The sequence below is a fragment of the Ctenopharyngodon idella genome, chromosome 7 (assembly GCF_019924925.1).
Source record: "Ctenopharyngodon idella isolate HZGC_01 chromosome 7, HZGC01, whole genome shotgun sequence".
Classification (NCBI taxonomy): Eukaryota; Metazoa; Chordata; class Actinopteri; order Cypriniformes; family Xenocyprididae; genus Ctenopharyngodon; species Ctenopharyngodon idella.
In genome coordinates, this window is record NC_067226.1 from 25495667 (window position 1) to 25512982 (window position 17316).

The 17316-nt window shown below is 35.7% G+C and overlaps 1 protein-coding gene and 1 non-coding gene across 2 annotated transcripts; both read left to right on the forward strand.

Moving 5' to 3' along the window:
* The first annotated feature begins 1013 nt into the window (after positions 1 to 1013).
* il13ra1 (interleukin 13 receptor, alpha 1) lies at positions 1014 to 13909 on the forward strand. Its single transcript, XM_051900375.1, has 10 exons — positions 1014 to 1288; positions 1524 to 1657; positions 5699 to 5861; positions 6993 to 7092; positions 7199 to 7377; positions 10390 to 10523; positions 10728 to 10863; positions 12084 to 12183; positions 12338 to 12431; positions 12764 to 13909. Exons 1-10 carry the CDS (start codon positions 1210 to 1212, stop codon positions 12872 to 12874), a joined length of 1230 nt encoding a protein of 409 aa, XP_051756335.1. The 5' UTR covers positions 1014 to 1209; the 3' UTR covers positions 12875 to 13909.
* A 568-nt stretch (positions 13910 to 14477) lies between these two features.
* trnar-ucu (transfer RNA arginine (anticodon UCU)) lies at positions 14478 to 14551 on the forward strand. The gene has a single exon. It is a non-coding gene; the product is annotated as a tRNA-Arg (tRNA).
* Positions 14552 to 17316: the final 2765 nt, after the last annotated feature.

Consider the following 17316-nt stretch of genomic DNA (forward strand, 5'->3'; position numbering starts at 1 on the left):
TAATGTAGTCTACAGGCTTATATATTTAAAATGTTGAACTTCGATATAGGAGTGGTCTGGGTTCAAACATTCCGACACGCAAAGTGAAGCATTCACGTGACTGGAAAGAAAATGAGCTTCGTTTTTCGTTAATCACGTTTCTCTGAAAACAATACGCACATTTCGGGACAAAGCCGCTTAGAGATAACTTCACGAAGATAATCTACACAAAAATATTTCGTAAAACAAAATTCACGAAGCATCTACACAAGCACATCAGAGTGCAGTTATGTGCATCAGATTTTCTAAGTGCGTGAGCAAAAAAGAGGCAGTCGATAAGTCAATTTTTACAGCATTAGATTGTTCCCACCAACTTCCCGCCGAAGTTCTGTGCTAAAATCCTGCAGGCGCCCCTGGTTCTGGTGGATGAAGGGCCCCCTCAAGAGGTAAAGCCCAGGGGCCCCTTATATAGTCTTAATGCGGCCCTGATTACGACGTAAACATGAAATGTGAGGACATTTCATGAGTCCTCATATTTAAAATAGCTTTAAAAACATACTAAACAATGTTTTATTAAAAATGTAAAAATGCAGAATGTTTTCTGTGATGGGTAGGGGTAGGGGTACTTTAGGGGGATAGAATGTACAGTTTGTACAGTATAAAAACCATTACGCCTATGGAATGTCTTCTCTAAGATAGCGAAACAAACCTGTGTGTGTGTGTGTATGTGTACACACACGCCATTTACTCATCTTTATTTATTTTTCTATCTATATCCTGTTGCACAGGAAGCTTCGTCTGTCACCAAGGCAAATTCCTTGTATGTGTGTAAACATATGTGGCAATAAACATTCTGTAATTGTATCATTTTCTGAATACTATTTCGACTGGGACGGTATTCGTAATTTAACTCGACATTCAGCGGACAAATCCGTAGGGAAAAAAAAGGCAATATGCCACTGAAGTAGTGTACGTGATTCCTGGAAAAGTCCTGAAGCGAGTTCACTCACACACTCCACCCACTTCAGTCTGACAGTCCAAAAAGCTCCAGTCGCACTTCTGTTTTGAGCGCGAGGCTGACGGACGTACTTTACTCTTGTTGAGTTATGCCAAGCACGGGTACGACCACTTGAGAGTAAAGTAAAAAATATCGCGTTTAGCGTATATTAACACAGGATTACGTAATTTCACTTTGGATTTTCACACGGATTATCCGACAAAACCGTCGAAATGTGTCGATTTTGGGATATATCCTTGATTATATGCTTCTCTGTCTCCGTTATGTTCGTCGGAGGTGATAACATATCAGGTGGGTTTACTGTTGTTGTGTTGCGTGTTTGTTAGGAACGCTTTTCCCCTTAAGTTTCCCTATGACAGCGCTTGCGGGGTATCCTGTGTAATTCCCGAAACTGACGTCAGAGATCTTCTCATGACTGAACCCTTTGAGTTTTAGTTTAATTTGTTGTTGAACGCTGTTCTTATTTTATATTTTTCTCTTTTTCCCCTCTTGGTCTTCTCTTGTTTCCCTCTTCTAAAAACCTTAGAACTCCCTCCTCCTCCTCAGAATCTGACCTTTATATGGGAAACACCTTTCCGGCTTAGTTTGACATGGGAAAAGCCTGAGGATTTGGATCGTAGCTGTATAGTGAACTACACGGTAAATGTGCATCATTCACAGGTGAGTCACTCTCGATCCGTCGCTCACTCTTCAAAGAATATTCTCTCGGTGGATACAGTCGCTATAGATAGTGAACTCTTAAGAATGTGAAATTCTACATGCTTTTCTTGAAATCGCTAATTTGTTCAGATCTTATAAATTTCGAGTGATCGTGATTATACTGTATTATTTTTAAAATATTATTTAAGCTATTTATTGTTGGAGAAAGTATGTGAACCTTTAGTAGGCTTAATCAGTTAATTTAAAGAGGTAAGGTGTATCGATTAACATACAGTACCCGCATGAAAAAATACTATAGTAATTTATAGTAAATAATATAGTGATTTTGAACCATTGAAACAAAGTATTTACAACACTTTGTTAATGAATGCTACAGCATTCTGTAGTATTAACTATAGTGACTGATAAACTGTAATAAATACTATAGTATACTTTAGTTTTTACTAGTGTACTGTAGTATAGTTGTAGAAAACTTAGTACAGTATTGGGTAAAGTAATTTGTTTATATTACTATAGTTTTATATTACCACAGCAACTATAGAATTACCACAACAAATTAATTCAAGTACTTTACTATAGTATGGTTCAAAAACACTATAAATTACTATAGTATTTTTTCATTTGGTACAGAATATAAACTTTCTCAGTCAAAGCCTGATCCTCGTCACAACACAGGTTTGACGGAGTTTGCTATTCATTAGTCAAAAATGTTTTTAGGGTTATGTTTATCTGGCTATAGCACTTGAGATGAAGATCTCAGGTGAATAAAATCGTATAGACTTTTTATAGTATATATGATGCATTATATTTATTTTTAACTATTATATTTAATGATGTTATGTAACATGAGGAAAACTGAGGCAGGACCATTTTGAATCATATTTTTGCCTTTTACATAGCCCTGCAGTTTTACAGATAAACATTTAAAAAGTAGGCTACTAATATTCCATGTGAGCTCCCAATTAATAGTATGCCATTAAACTATGCATACTTGAAATAAATGCTAATTAATATTTTTCATGCTAATTGATATCATATAATGGTGAAACAGTAATAAAGAAAATGCCTTCGTTGTCCCACATTTCACTCAGTTTTATTAGCATACTTGAGTCAAAACACGGCCGATCTTATGTGTGACCTTGACACACTTTATATGCAGGAAAGTTTTTCTCTGTAAACATGCAATTAACCAAACCTGAGAAGCACTGAATAAACACTGAATAAAAAAAAATCAGGTCTGATCTAATCTAAACTCAAAGTCTACATTGGGTTTGTCATTTTCTCATATATTACATGTGTTAAAGGCAGAGCCCACCCTCCCTTCACAGCGCTCTCCAAAGCCACGCCTCCTTCAAAACACATCAACACACAAGGAAGGCAGGCAGATTCTGCAAAGCGTCACGAGACGAGAGACGGTGTTAAATTACCTCATGTCTCAAAGCACATAACATTAAAATAATAATGAAGCTAAACAACTTACAGAGCTCTAGTTGTATCACCTGACTGCTGCAGATTCATTTCGGCGTTGATAGTGTTGACATAGAAACGCATAAATACAGCTCCAGGTAGAATGCCACGGGTTGCCATCTCGGTTTCGACATGGCGTGAATGCAACATAAGCTCGTTGTTTTGGTTCAGGAGGAACTGTAAAAGGTGGCTGCTGTCTGTTTGTTGCACTCGGTGACTGTCTGTGTACGACTTTGCATAGCCTTACAGAACACGCTGATGACGTGTGATGTCTGCGCAAGCAGGGTGCGCGGAGGTATGGAAATACATTTGTTGACAGGCAGGTAGGACATCGTATCATTCGACTGGATGAACATTTTTCGGTCCTGAGACTTCCACAGAGGATATATGTACATGTTTTAATATCTACACCACTTCTATTATTGATTGCTATCAGGATATGAAGAGAGTTTCAACCAGTATAAAAAAAGTGTTTATAAAACCCTACCTTTAAGTTTCATTTTTCATTTATGAGCCCTGTAAACCTGGCAGCTCTTTGTCCTTTGCCTTAAAGCCCTCTCATTTCCTCATTGAGTGTTATGGTACAGGAAATGTAATGGACATAAAGACCTTCTTAATCTACTTAGTCTAATAATTCTGCCAAATACTATGATGTTCACACAAAGAAAATGTTAACTAATGGAAATTTGTACACGTTGGAGCAATTGTACATGTTGGAGCAATGTTGGAAAAAAGGTTACAAATAGTATACTTGAAATCAAACAAGCTTTTATGAGATGTGTTTTGAGTTCTCGCCAGCACACATGAAACTTGAAACAAAAATATCTGTAGCCATTTGAAATTAAAGGCAATCACTGAATTTAATCACAGTACAAACAAACAAAGATGCTACACGCATGTAACATGAGCAGTTGTTTCTGATTTCAACTAGATTGTATAATTTCAAGACTTAAGGCAAAAACATAATTGACTGACTTTAGATTTGTGAAATTATGCTACATAAGACACACCTGTAGCAGAAAGACTGAATAAAAATGCAAATTTATTCTCTGACAGTAGGTGGCGCTTATGGAACAGCAGCAGTTTCTTTGGGTATTGCTGTACACAAAGCAGCTCTGTGCTTATAAACAGGCATTATACGGAGTAAAGGGATAGTTTACCCAAAAATGGAAATTCTGTTATCATTTACTCACCCTCAAATTGTTCCAAACTTGTATGAATTTCTTTCTGCTGAACTATCTTCAGAAGAAGATATTTTGAAGAATGTCGGTAACTAAACAGGCCCAGGGCCACCTTTGACTTCCATAATATGGGGGGAAAACACTGTGGAAGTCAATGGGTCCATCAACTGTTTGCTTAATGACTTTTTTCAAAACATCTTTTGTGTTCGGCAGAAGTCCGGAATAGAGATGGGCCAAAATAAAGCTAAAAAAACCAGCCTGTTCTGATTTATAGCCAGTATAGCCAGTCAACCGGTGCATCTCTAGCCTGTGGCATTTTAGGGACTTTCAGAGTTAAAGGTCCTTCTGAATGTTTCAGAGTTACTTCCTTCTAGGAGAGCCAGTCAGGTTAGCAAAGTCAGTTGTACTGACACTGTAAAGCTTGACAAAGGCTACATTTAATTAGAAAAACTGTTAATAAAACCAGTCATTTATATTCACATTGATGTCACATTTTGTTACTTTGACCATTAAATTAGACCAGCTTCCAAGTCTAAGACCCTCATCAACACACACATTATACACAATAACAAGGTTTGGTGAAGTGAGAGGAAGAGGAAAATTTTGGTGATTGTTTTTGTTTGTGTGTTTTGTATGTATATGAAATAAGGGAATAATGAAAGAGAATAAATGCGAATTAGTTTGTGTGGTTTGTCCAACTACATGATGCAATACTTTGGTTATGCTCTTGTGTAGTTTGAGGTGGTCAGCCACTGCTTGTTCAAAATGAAACCAGTTGCTTTGCACTGTAATTCAATGAAAGCACAAAAGTTCCTGAAATATATTACACACATTTCAACCATCTTAAGTCTTAGTCCCTATAGTAAAGAGGAAATGGCAACTCTTTACAATAAGGTTCATTAGTTAACATGAACTAATAATGATAAAGCATGTATTAATCTTTGTTAATGTTAAATTTCAACATTTACTAATAGATTATTAAAATCAAGAGTTGCATTTGTTAACATTAGTTAATGCACTGTGAACTCACATGAATAAACTATGAACGGCTGTATTTTCATTAATTAACATTAACAAAGATTAACAAATACAGTAACAAATGTATTGCTCAGGGTTAGTTTATGTTAGTTAATACATTAACTAATGTTACCAAATGAACCTTATTGTAAAGTGTTATTGAGGAAATGTTTGTAAAAAAACAAAAAAACAAAAAAAAGTGTATTTAATTGTTTGGAAAGGAATAACAGGAGGGTGGGGAGGCTTTCATGAGAAAGTGACTCATCTTTACTCAGTATGGAGTAATGCAGAAACACAGCAACACACAATGAACACAAGTACAAACATACTATATCTTACAGCAGTAATTAACACAAATATCCTCTTTCACCAACAGGAATGTTCAGGAAAATATGATTCCAGAAGAGTCCAAGCCCTGGGTTGTAAATTAAATATCTCCAATGAGAAAGGACTGTGCATCAGTGTTACAACAAACCTTGAAAACTGTGGAAAAAGTGGCAGTAGTCAAGCGACGAACATTAGCATAGCTCCACCTTCAGGTACTCGGCACTATTGCCAACTATCTAATGTAAATTGTGTCCATTTTTTGTCATTCTATACTGATCCAGTGGCAGCAAACTCAATTTTGATCATGAGCAGTATATTATTAGTTTATTCAGTCTTAAGACGTTGAGGTAATTAAATTGGTTAATGTTATATGTTACCTTACTGTATTTATGGTTTCCTGTTTTTGCATGTATAGTATTTGATTGTGTTATGGTATTATTGGATATAGATTGCAGAATCCTTTGATTCATTTTAACAAAGCAGAAAGTCAAAAGATGAAAAGTTATTATCAAGAGCTGCAGGTTAAATATTGAGTCCAATATAGTTTTTAACTCATCCATCCTACAATAAAGACCTTTTTTGAAGTCTGCATTACGATCTGTGCTGAACAAGAACAAACGCTTTAGATCACACTGAATCTCTGCTTTCTCTCTCTGCAGTAGTAGCTTGTATTTTTTTTTAAAGTGGCTTTTGTCAAATATGCAGTTAAACAAGTATTTAGATGTCTAATTAAATGTCAGACTTACTTCCATGAACACCGCAAATTTTTGCAAATCAAGCAAGATGTCAAACCCTTCTGCAACTGGTAATAATCATTCCAAACTGTATGAAAAATTAGCGTTGCCTCGTCTTTACTTGAGAAAATGCGATTCCAAGTGCACACAACCAGTGCATTGTTGGTTGGTTACAGTGTGTACTTTCTTTTTTTATTCATCTATTTTAGCAATTTTTATATATATTTTAAATTAAGTGTTACATTTTTTAAAAATTAAATAAAAAATTCCAATTATTTTAGTAAATATGTCAAATAAATGTTAATTTATTGCAGCGTGTGTTATTTACTATCTATAAATTAAATTATGTGATATCATATATTTTCGCCATTTTGCTCTGTAAAAAAATCCCCATATAGGTTGACAACAAATAGGCTGAATATTAGGTGAATAGCAGCACATTTTACTTTTATTGTTAGTTCTTCTGGTTTTTAGGAATAATGGCATCTATTATACATCAGGGAACTCAACAATTAAGATTCACACCTTCCATAATCCACAGATGAATCTCCTATTCCAAATGATTCTCTAATCTCGAGCACTGATTTGAAATCTGCAAATTTATTTCAGTGAGGCTGGTGGAAAACAGAAGCTACGAATATTCCCACAGCAAGATGAATTGCACTTGGATTCCTGTTGTTGATGTCCAAGACCTCAGTTTATATTACTGGTTTGTCATTTTCTGTTTGTCTCACCATTGCTTTGTATATTTCCCTTTTTATTTGTCATTTAAGTTCCTTGCATACATTAACTGGTTGTAAACGTGTGTGTTTCAGGCTACCTCGTTATGAATCAGTAAAAAAGTGTATACCTGATGAGACGTTGAAGCCCAGAGGATGTATCATACACGATGAATTTCTCAAGGACACGTTGGACATATTCTATCTGTTCAACGGCACTTACAATGGTACTTCTGTATTCAACACGTTCACGGATGAACGTCCAGTAAAATACGGTAAACATGCACCTTTTCACTTTTCCTCAATTACAGTGTCATGAGAAATTGACTCCCCTCCCAGGAGTTGGGTCTCTTTTAGGACCCAGGCTGATCAAAATTAGTTATTGTGATGTCTTTAACTAATTATAACCTATTTCACTATTGTATAATGTTTATTACATTAAGTGAACAAACAGCATGAAATATAAAATGAATGCCTATGTATTGCATAATAAAACAAACTGGAAACAGATATTGGAAGCAAAAAACACACCTAATATAATACAATATAAGCTAAGCTAGCAGGCTAATTGGGTAGATGTATGTTATGCTGGTACATAAGCTAACTAAAAAACCCGAGCGGGTTCGGGTCCGAAACTTAGACGAGTGCCACAGGTCGGGTTCAGTATTAGTGGACCCGAGAAGACCCAAGTTTTTTTAAACTATGTCGGACATTTAACAACATTTTATTATTTAAAACAATCAGTAGCGTGTTTATCCACCACGCAAAGCACGCAATTGCGTGGGGCCCCGCGATTTCTCCCGAGGGGGACCCCACGGTGGTGTAGTCTATGTGATACGCAGGTATATGCCGTATACCCACTAGGAAAGGTCAAGGATTTGCATATACCCACTTTAAAAAGCGCAAGAAAACGGATTTGGCGCTCTTTAATGTACTGTGACAGATCGTAACGCCCCAGTTCTAGAGAAGCGGCAGCCTGACGCGCACGTGAACTGATCCTCTCCTCCGCTTTAATACTAGTTACAGCGCGAAATAAACATGAATTAACTAAAGGTATGTTAAAAGATACAGAACAACTTACCGAAATCCATATCATGTCTCGTGTAATCGCGCTCAATCATTGTTCAACCACGGAAAGACATTACTAAAATATCTTGTAATAAACAAACGTAACGTCAAATTTACCTCAGAACAAACATATTCATCATGACCATAAACTCGTTAGTCAGCTAGAAAAATGAACTCTAGAGAGGAGCATTTAGCTTAATAGCCTATATGCACCATATTACATATTAATTATAATTTTAATGTTCTTTAATAGCCTATATAATGCATGTTTGAAAAAATCCATCAAGTTGACAGCCACCATTTAAATGTTTATATTTCAAAAAACGAATTGGAGTAGAAATAATTTTAAAGATAGTAGGCCTATTATAACTTTATTATTAAAAATTATAAATATCATTATATGTAATTAAAGTTTGTATACAAATAGGCCTAAGCTAATTTTAACCTACAATATTAATGTAGTACCAACTTTATTAGGCCTATTATAAAAATTTCCTTAAGTGTAATTTAAGTTTGTATACAAATAAGTTAATTTTAACCTACAATATTAATGTAGTACCAACTGATCCATGTATATTTTACAGCATTAGTTGAGAGATTTTTTTTCTTGAGAAAATTTGCCATGTACTGTACCTGATATACAGTATATCCAAAATAACTGATGCTGAATCGAATTGCAAGCTTGTGAATCAAAATGCATAACTATGATGACAGACTGGCAGGAAATGATGCAAAACAAAAAACAAAGTCCGAACAGTGTGATATTGTGACATACTGATAAGCCTAATCTTTCCATTTTTGTTAATAATAGTTGCAACCTGCACTCTTAAATGTGCATTGAAACTTGCCAGCTGATAAACCCCTGGGAACACGATCACAGGGCCCCCTCCCGGAGATTTGCTTAGGGCCCCCAATAACCTAAACAAGCCACTGAAAACAATTCTATGACAGCATTATTATCTCACTTTTTCTAAGTTCTCTCTGAATCCGCCCTTCTATGTGCAATGGACTCTACGCACGGTTGCTTCCGCATTTAGACTCAGCTAACCACTATTAATTCAAATATAATTTACATTACTTTTAAGAATAATAAAACAAAGGTTGGGAAAGTGATATCATTGTTCCTTTTGCTTTTAACTTCTAAATTCATCCCAGGCCCTTCCATTTGTCATCATTATCACTTTGGATTTGAGGATAAAAAAGCACCGCTTGATTGGTGAATATCCCTGAAGAAAAGCTAAATATAATAAAATTATATAAATTATTTAGATAATTACCTTGAATATTTAGAAAAATAAACTTTAATCATCTTATGGTCAGGTAAATAACATTACGCCAAAAGTTATAGGACGTAATGAGGTTACAGTGATGAGTGACTGACATTTCAGCACTTCAGCGCATACTTGCGTGTTCGTGTTAAGTGCATTTTTGAGAAACGCCTGTAGAAAAGGAACAAACGTTTGTAATCTCGCACACAGAAATCCATCTTATAGCTATGAGATCCATCAGGAAAAGCCACTCCGGATATGAGGTAAACAGTGTTGCAGACAATACTAGCGAATCCTTGATTTATTAGACTATCGATTTAATTTTTATCGAGCTATCATGTTTGTTTTTCCAGTCCACTGGTCACAATTGAAAGCCAAACTCAGAAATAACTTGCATACACCAGGCAGGCAATAATATAAAGTAATAATAATTAAGTAAATAAATAAATGAAAGTAATAGAGCAGCGGACAAATCAGTCAGTAGGACACTGGGATTTTTCCTGACCGACTGCGGGGCTACAGGCTGTGCACACGTCAATGCCGTTTATGTTCGGGTCCAGTCGGGTTTGCGTAATTTTTTTCCCCAAACCGGTTCAGCAGAAACTCTGCCATACAGCTAATTTCATTGGTTAAGGTTAGAAAATAAATGCCGTCGAGCCTGTGCTGCGGTTCTATGGATGTTTTGCCCTCCAGGTCTCTGTGCCAGTCACATGACTGAAAACTATGAATATCGAGAGTTGTCAGTTTCATAACATCAAACTATTTGAAAAAAAAAAAGTTAATCACGTTGATGTGTGGGCCTACATTGAGTAAAACCTTTAATAATTCTGCAATAACTGTATTATTAATGTAAGTTTTTATAATGTAAGTTTCTTCTCTGTTTGTTCCTTAAATAGACAGACACATACACTAACAAAAAGTCTCTTTTTCTTTTTTGGACTTATTTTGCAGTGAAACTAAATAAACCTCAACTTACAATCCATAAAGACCGACAAAAACTCATTTTTCAAGCAAATGGATCAGATTTAGATGAGTTTGCAGAGGAATGCTACAGTTACATCTACACAATCAGCAAGTGCAATAAGGTAAATCATGTAATCTACATTTTTATTTAATAGTACAGGATCAGGTCCTCTTCATTTTCACTAAAAGTCACAGGTCACAGTTCAAGCATGACCTCAGCAGAGCTATTATTGCGCCATGTAGTGGAGCACAAAATGTCATGTTAAACAAGATCCAGAATTTTTTTTTTTTTTTGATCCTATATTTTTCTGTTGTTGTGTTAACAGAATAGTACTGTAAAGGACAAAGAACATTATGAGGTGCAGTATGACCCAGCCTGCAAGTACAGAGCCAGAGTGCAGGTCAACTTCTCACAGAAATGTGGTGCCGGGAAAAGTGATCTGAGTGACGAGGTGGAATATGGTACGTCTGGACCTAATAATGGACCTCATAATCAACTATGATAATCACTCTTTGTTTAGTTTGTCAAAGTTTTAAGAATGTAAGTCATATTTTATGGTAAATTCTCATAGCATAAGGAACCCTGCAACAAGGGAAAAACAATAAAAATGGCATTTTAAAATGTAGAAAATTTAAAGGGATAGTTCACCTTAAAATAACAATTAAGTCAACCCTTTTTTCTTTATCGGACCACAAAACGAGAATTTTTAAAAATGTCCTGCTTGCGCTTGTCCATATAATGGCAGTGAATAGTGACCAGCATCAAGCTTTTTAAATTAGAAGAACGGTCCCACTTGGAATATACGACACGTGTCGCATGGGATCATTCTGTGATACTTTTGCGTCTTTTTTTAAAAGCTTAATGCTTGTCATTATTCATTGCCATTATATGGAAAAACGCAAGCGGGACATTTTAAAAAAAATTCTCTTTTTGTGGTCTGAAAAAGAAAGAACAGTAAACTACATTAGAACAACACCAGGGTGAGTAAATGATGACTCATTTTTCATTTTAGGGTGAATTATTCCTTTAAATGGTGAATGCATGGCAAGTTTCCAAGACAATTTTAATGTGACCTTTATACAGTATAACAAAAAGAAAAATGTTTAAATCAGTCTTAATGAAACAACCTTTAGACTTTACCTTTAGACTTTGTTTTTTATATGTATAGTCCACTTCATTTAGATTAATACACTACCATTCCGTTTGAGGTCAGCAAGTTTGTTTTAATGTGTTTGAAAGAAGTCTCTTATGCTCACCAAGGCTGCATGTATTGTATTTAATCAAAAATACAATAAACATAGTAAAATATTATTGTAACTGTTTGAATATTTGAAAATGTTGAATATGTCATTTATTTCTGTGATGGCAAAGCTGAATTTTCAGCATCATCTCCAGTCTTCAGTCAAATGATACTTTTCATACATACTTTACAGTTTTGCTGATTTATATTTTTGTTGAAACCGTGATACATTTTTATTCTGGATTCTTTGATGAATATAACATTCAGAATCATAGCATTTGTATAAAATAAAAATTCTTTCAAAAAAAAAAAAAAATTGCACCGATTTTGAACCTTTGAACGGCAGCGTAAGTGTTAATTGCTTCACATCCTGCAAATGAAATGTGCTTTCCTCTGGTCTTTGACAGATTAACTTGAATGTTTTTCTTTGTGCTCTTGTAGGAGAGGACAGCGATCCGAAATTGCCTGCATTGCTGGCTGTCATTATAATCCCGCTCATAGTTTCCCTTTGCCTGTTAGTCTCTCTAGTGCTGCTCAGAAGGTGATGAATGATTTAGATATTCATTGTTCTGCTCTTTGATTTAAAAATGTCAAATATTAAGCAATATTATTGCATATTATCATGTTCTAAGAACTGAATATATACATGATTACTGAGGCCTAGAATAAACTGAAACTTGCTTCTCTTACTTCAGACATAAAGACATCATATTCCCACAAATCCCAGAGCCATCGCTTCTCTTTAAGGACATGCTCATCAACAACATCAGAACCCCAGAGGAACTACAGGTAAATTGTGCAGCCAGTCATCATTCATCAGTTTAAAACCTCTCAAGTTTACACCTTTGCTTGTAAAAAACAACTTTATTTTAAAGTACATGCACGCATGTGTACTTGCAGCGCATTTGCGCAAGAAAGTACTGGGTAATATAAAGTAACTACATGGGTTATGGTTAGGTTTAGGGGTAGGTTCAGGGTTAGTACCTAGTTATTACCCAGTTATTGTAATAACTATCATTAGCACATTGTATGTACATGTGGAACAGGACTATAAAATAAAATGCTACCAAAATGTTATTATTATTATATTAATATTCTTGATTTAATCTCTTCACCAACAGAGTCCTGCAACTGGCAGACTGTATATCCCCCTTGAAGAAGTCGTAGAAAGCAAGATAAGTCTTGAACCTGACACACCATTTGTACCAATGATGAAAAATGAGCCGAAATAAACATTTCTGATGACTGGAAATATCCAGTAAATCAGGATGGACTCAGGGTGCACTGAAAACTTACACTGTCTGGACAATGTCTATGCAATGAGGAGGACCAAACTCCTGTTGTCTGTTTCATCTGTTAATGAATAATGAATCCAGGCTCCACCTACATTTTTTTGAATGGACTTTGACTTCACTTATTACGCATTTTGCTACGCGTTGCCAGTAAATTGCTCTTCCTGAGAAAACAGCAGCTTGTTTTCATTACATTTTTTGTGAAGATAAGAAAAGCAATCAGTGGACTTTCGGATGGCAGTTTGGTTGGATCTGGTTATCTGGTACAGGGATTGGGCAACATCGGTCCTGGAGTGCTGCTGCAGAGACAACCCTGAAAAAAAAAAACTCACCTGCCTGTAGCCTTAGTAGAAATGGACTTATTAGTGGCTTCAGCCTGAATAATCCTGAAGACATTGATTAGCTTGTTTAAGTGTGTTTGATTAGGGTTGGAGCTGAACTCTGCAGGACAGCGGCACTCCAGGACCAACATTGCCTGTACCTGATGTGGTATATGGAGCCAGCGGTGTATCCAGAGGCCAGTGGACAACATAAGTATCAACACCCTTAATACAGCTTGATAGAAATACACTCCAAAAAGATTCATGGAATGTGGAAATTTTGACCATCTTTGTCTTTTGCACACCTTTTCAGAACTTTTACATGTTTGTTTTTATAGCCGCATTAATGAGCTCATGGGTGTTTTTGCACAGTTTACAATCTAAACATACTGCTACAAAAATGATTATATATATATATATAGCCTATATATACTGTATATATAAAAAAATTGCTTTTCTGTACACTGTGAATTGTTACATGTATTTTTAAAGTGTGGTTTACTGTATACCAAATTGTTCTCGACTCTAATGTGTATATACTGTACGTTGACAACTTTGGCTGGTGACTAAACAATAGGTAAATAAGACAAAAAAATTGGATATAGAAAGTCACACAAACAGTCAGATATTCAAATAAAATACAAGTTAATATTTATTCAGTTTTATTTTTTCATATTTTCTGTCTCATATCAAGGTTGAGTGAACATTTTATTTTGCTGTAATTACGTTAGCATGGCTGGGTATCCTGTTTAGAGCTGGACACATCTTTACAACTAATTTAATTATTCGACGAAGTCAAATTTAAAAAACAAAAAAACAAAAAAGTGTTGGTTGTCGAGCAAAGGAAAAACTAGTATAAAAAGAAAGAGAAATCCATTTTACAAATGTGCTATTGTCCTTACAGTAGTGGCAGTGGTAAGTCTAATAATAAGTACTATAATTGCGAAAATATGGTAACCGTGATAAATATTTATATATTTGAATCTAAAATCTTGAAAAGTAAAAGTTTTTTCAAGATGCATAAACAGCAATTCAGTCATCTGCGCAGATGTCCGCCATGTTGGCTCAGAGCTGCTGTTTAGTTGCGCTTAGAGCTCCCTCTACTGGCAGTCCGCGGAGATCCAAAATGGCGGCAGTGTGGTCCTGATGCTGCTGGATGCTGATGAAGGCATACGCCGTGCAGTGTGTCTCTAAAGCGGGTCTGATCGATTTTTATTGGCTCGGTCTCTGTGGCGCAATGGAATAGCGCGCTGGACTTCTAATCCAGAGGCTCCGGGTTCGAGTCCCGGCAGAGATGCAGTGCAGCTCTTGGATGGAGCATGTTAATTGTTTTTATAGTGCCTTTTGTGCACTTCAACGTTATAAGTGTAATAGCTTAAGGCAGATTTGTATATTTGTGCTTTGATCAAAAGCATACAGAATAATGTAAGTAATGTAAACCCTGAAAACCGAGATGATGTTGAAGAATTTTACATGGACTGATTAATTGAACAAATATTCACTATACTACAATTACAAATTGCATCAACTGTTTTGATTGGTGTGAGTTTGAAAAAACAACAACTAATATTTGCTAAATAATTTATATATATATATATATATGTAATTATCTTTCTCTTTGTCACATGCACACACAGGTTCACAGGTTAACCGAATGGTTAGTGATCTAAAATGAGTTTAAGTGAAATTGCTTTTAATATTATGGCCATGATAATGTTATATATTACTATTCTAACACCCAATATTTCTTCACTCAATCCCTTCACAATATGCACATTTAATGCCTTTATTTTAATGCCATAACACATTTCTCGTAATGCCATGTTATTAATTTTATTAGAAAGAATTGTAATACATTAAAAGAGCAGGTGTTTCTTTGTTTACAGCCCATTTTGAGATAAATGGGGTAAATACGACATTTAAATTGAATTATTTAAATAGGCCTATTGAGCATTTTTTGAATAGCATTATCCAATTTACATGAAGTAGTTCAAGCACCATAACATATTTACCCGTTTTCTTATCTATGTATAAAAGAGAAAACGCAATTACAAATCGGGTTTTTTTATGGCCAAACCAATTCTTTTGCATTGCCGTTTGATTCTGGGTAGTAAATAGCCTATATCAGAAGTTTATAATGATAACATTATCATACAATCCAATCTAATATCTCCAGTAATTTGGTCACTAGTCCAAATTCTGCCCTCTAGTTCTGATTCTGTCCAGCAGATGGCAGAGCACACAAAGATATGTAGCCTACGTACGTTCAGAAAACGTTGTCTGAAAGTGATCACGATAGAAACCCAGGATTTCATATTTGACAGTCCAGTGATCTTAATATCCTCGTTCTGCCAAACTGCAATTGCATCCATAGACAAGTTTAAATTAATAACTGCGTTTCTATATTTTCCATCTTCACTGGGATATTACAGTAGCCTACATCCAGTAAGCTAATGCTGCCAATATTTTGCCCCTCAAAGTCCTCCTTTCAACAGGGATGAACGTACACTGAAAAAATGCGAGCCCAATCTCTACGATTCGATGAAGGAGAAGGTTTATTTCTTCGCACCCGCGGGGTCTATTCTCTTTGTCGCTGTGGAGTTCTAAAGAGGGAGGGCAACTGAACTGGGATGGGTAAAAGGGAAATAGTGATGGAGACTTCGACTTAGTTCCGAGAATCGGTTCTTTCGAACGTTCGTTTCAAAGAACCGATTCTGTCAGTTCAGCGAATAGTTTAAGCTCTTCAAAGTATCGAGGGAAAAAATGCTCTTTTTATAGCATATTTGTGCTACAATTGTCTGGCCTGTGCTACAAAACTTTAAACCTCTGCAGCATCAGTGCTATGTGCAAAAAAAAAAAAAAATTAACCCAAAGCTACATCCCTGGACAGAGGCGATTTAGTGAGTTATTAACCGTTCGGACGAAAAAATTAAAGGTTAGTTCACCCTTTACTGCCAAAGTCACTGATTTCAGTAAACAAGGCTTCGTTATGTCATAAGTGTTTCGAAACTTTCCGAAATTTCAATGGTTAACATGACTTTGGCAGTTTGACACACACTCCGAACCAATGATTCGAAACAAAAGATTTGTAAAGCTTCGAAGCTTCATGAAGCAGTGTTTTGAAATCGTCCATCACTAGATATTGTTGAATAAAGTCGTTATTTTGTTTTTTTGGGGCACAAAAAATATTCTCGTCGCTTCATAACATTAAGGTATACCACTGTAGTCACATGAATATGTCTGTAGTACCTTTCTGGGCATTTGAAAGTGTAAATTAACTTGTTGTCAATGGAGGCCTCAGTGAGCCATCGGATTTTATCAAAAATATCTTCATTTGTGTTTTACGGGAGTGGAACGACATGAGGTTGAGTAATTAATGACAGAATTTTCATTTTTGGGTGAACTAACACTTTAAGCGTCGAGGCCTGGACAATACCAACATGACGGGTCGAACTACACCTGCATTAAATAACACCAACATAACCAAAGTAGGGGAGAGTGGGGTAAGATGAGCCAGTGGGTAAGTTGACCCACCCCCTGTATCTTGGCAACCGTACCATTTTTTTGTCGTGTGACCATATATTTTAAAACCACCTGTCATTTCTGCCAGACTGTGAAAAGGAGAAGCACATGGGAGGAGTGGAAGTCGCATATTTACTTCAAAAACTGTTTTTGGCTTGTCAAAGTAAAATTTTAACATAACAGATGTAATGGCTGTTTCATCAAAGCAAATTTGTCCAGGTCTAAAACTATTTATGATGCACACTGGTGATTTAGCAATGTATAAAACCATGCAAGTTATTTAGCCAAATATTATTCTGAATTGGTAAGCTAGCTAGCTTTTCCTAAAATGGCAGCTATGGGGCAAAGTGAGCCAAATGCTGTGGGGTAAATTGAGCCAGCGTTTTAACTTACCCCACGATAAGGCAATGAATTTAAGATAAATCTAAAGTATAAACCGGTGTCATTTCAATGTAATATTACGCAACTGGTTTAGTTTATCTTTATTTTCGAGTTTATTTGATAGGAATAGTGTACAAGTACACCAAATCCTTCTCTGAT

Coding starts and splice junctions, on each gene's coding strand:
- il13ra1 (XM_051900375.1), top strand. CDS start 1,210: ATGTGTCGATTTTGGGATATATCCTTGATTATATGCTTCTCTGTCTCC. Junction 1,289..1,523: donor CGGAGGTGATAACATATCAG/GTGGGTTTACTG, acceptor TAAAAACCTTAG/AACTCCCTCCTCCTCCTCAG. Junction 12,432..12,763: donor GAACCCCAGAGGAACTACAG/GTAAATTGTGCA, acceptor CTTCACCAACAG/AGTCCTGCAACTGGCAGACT.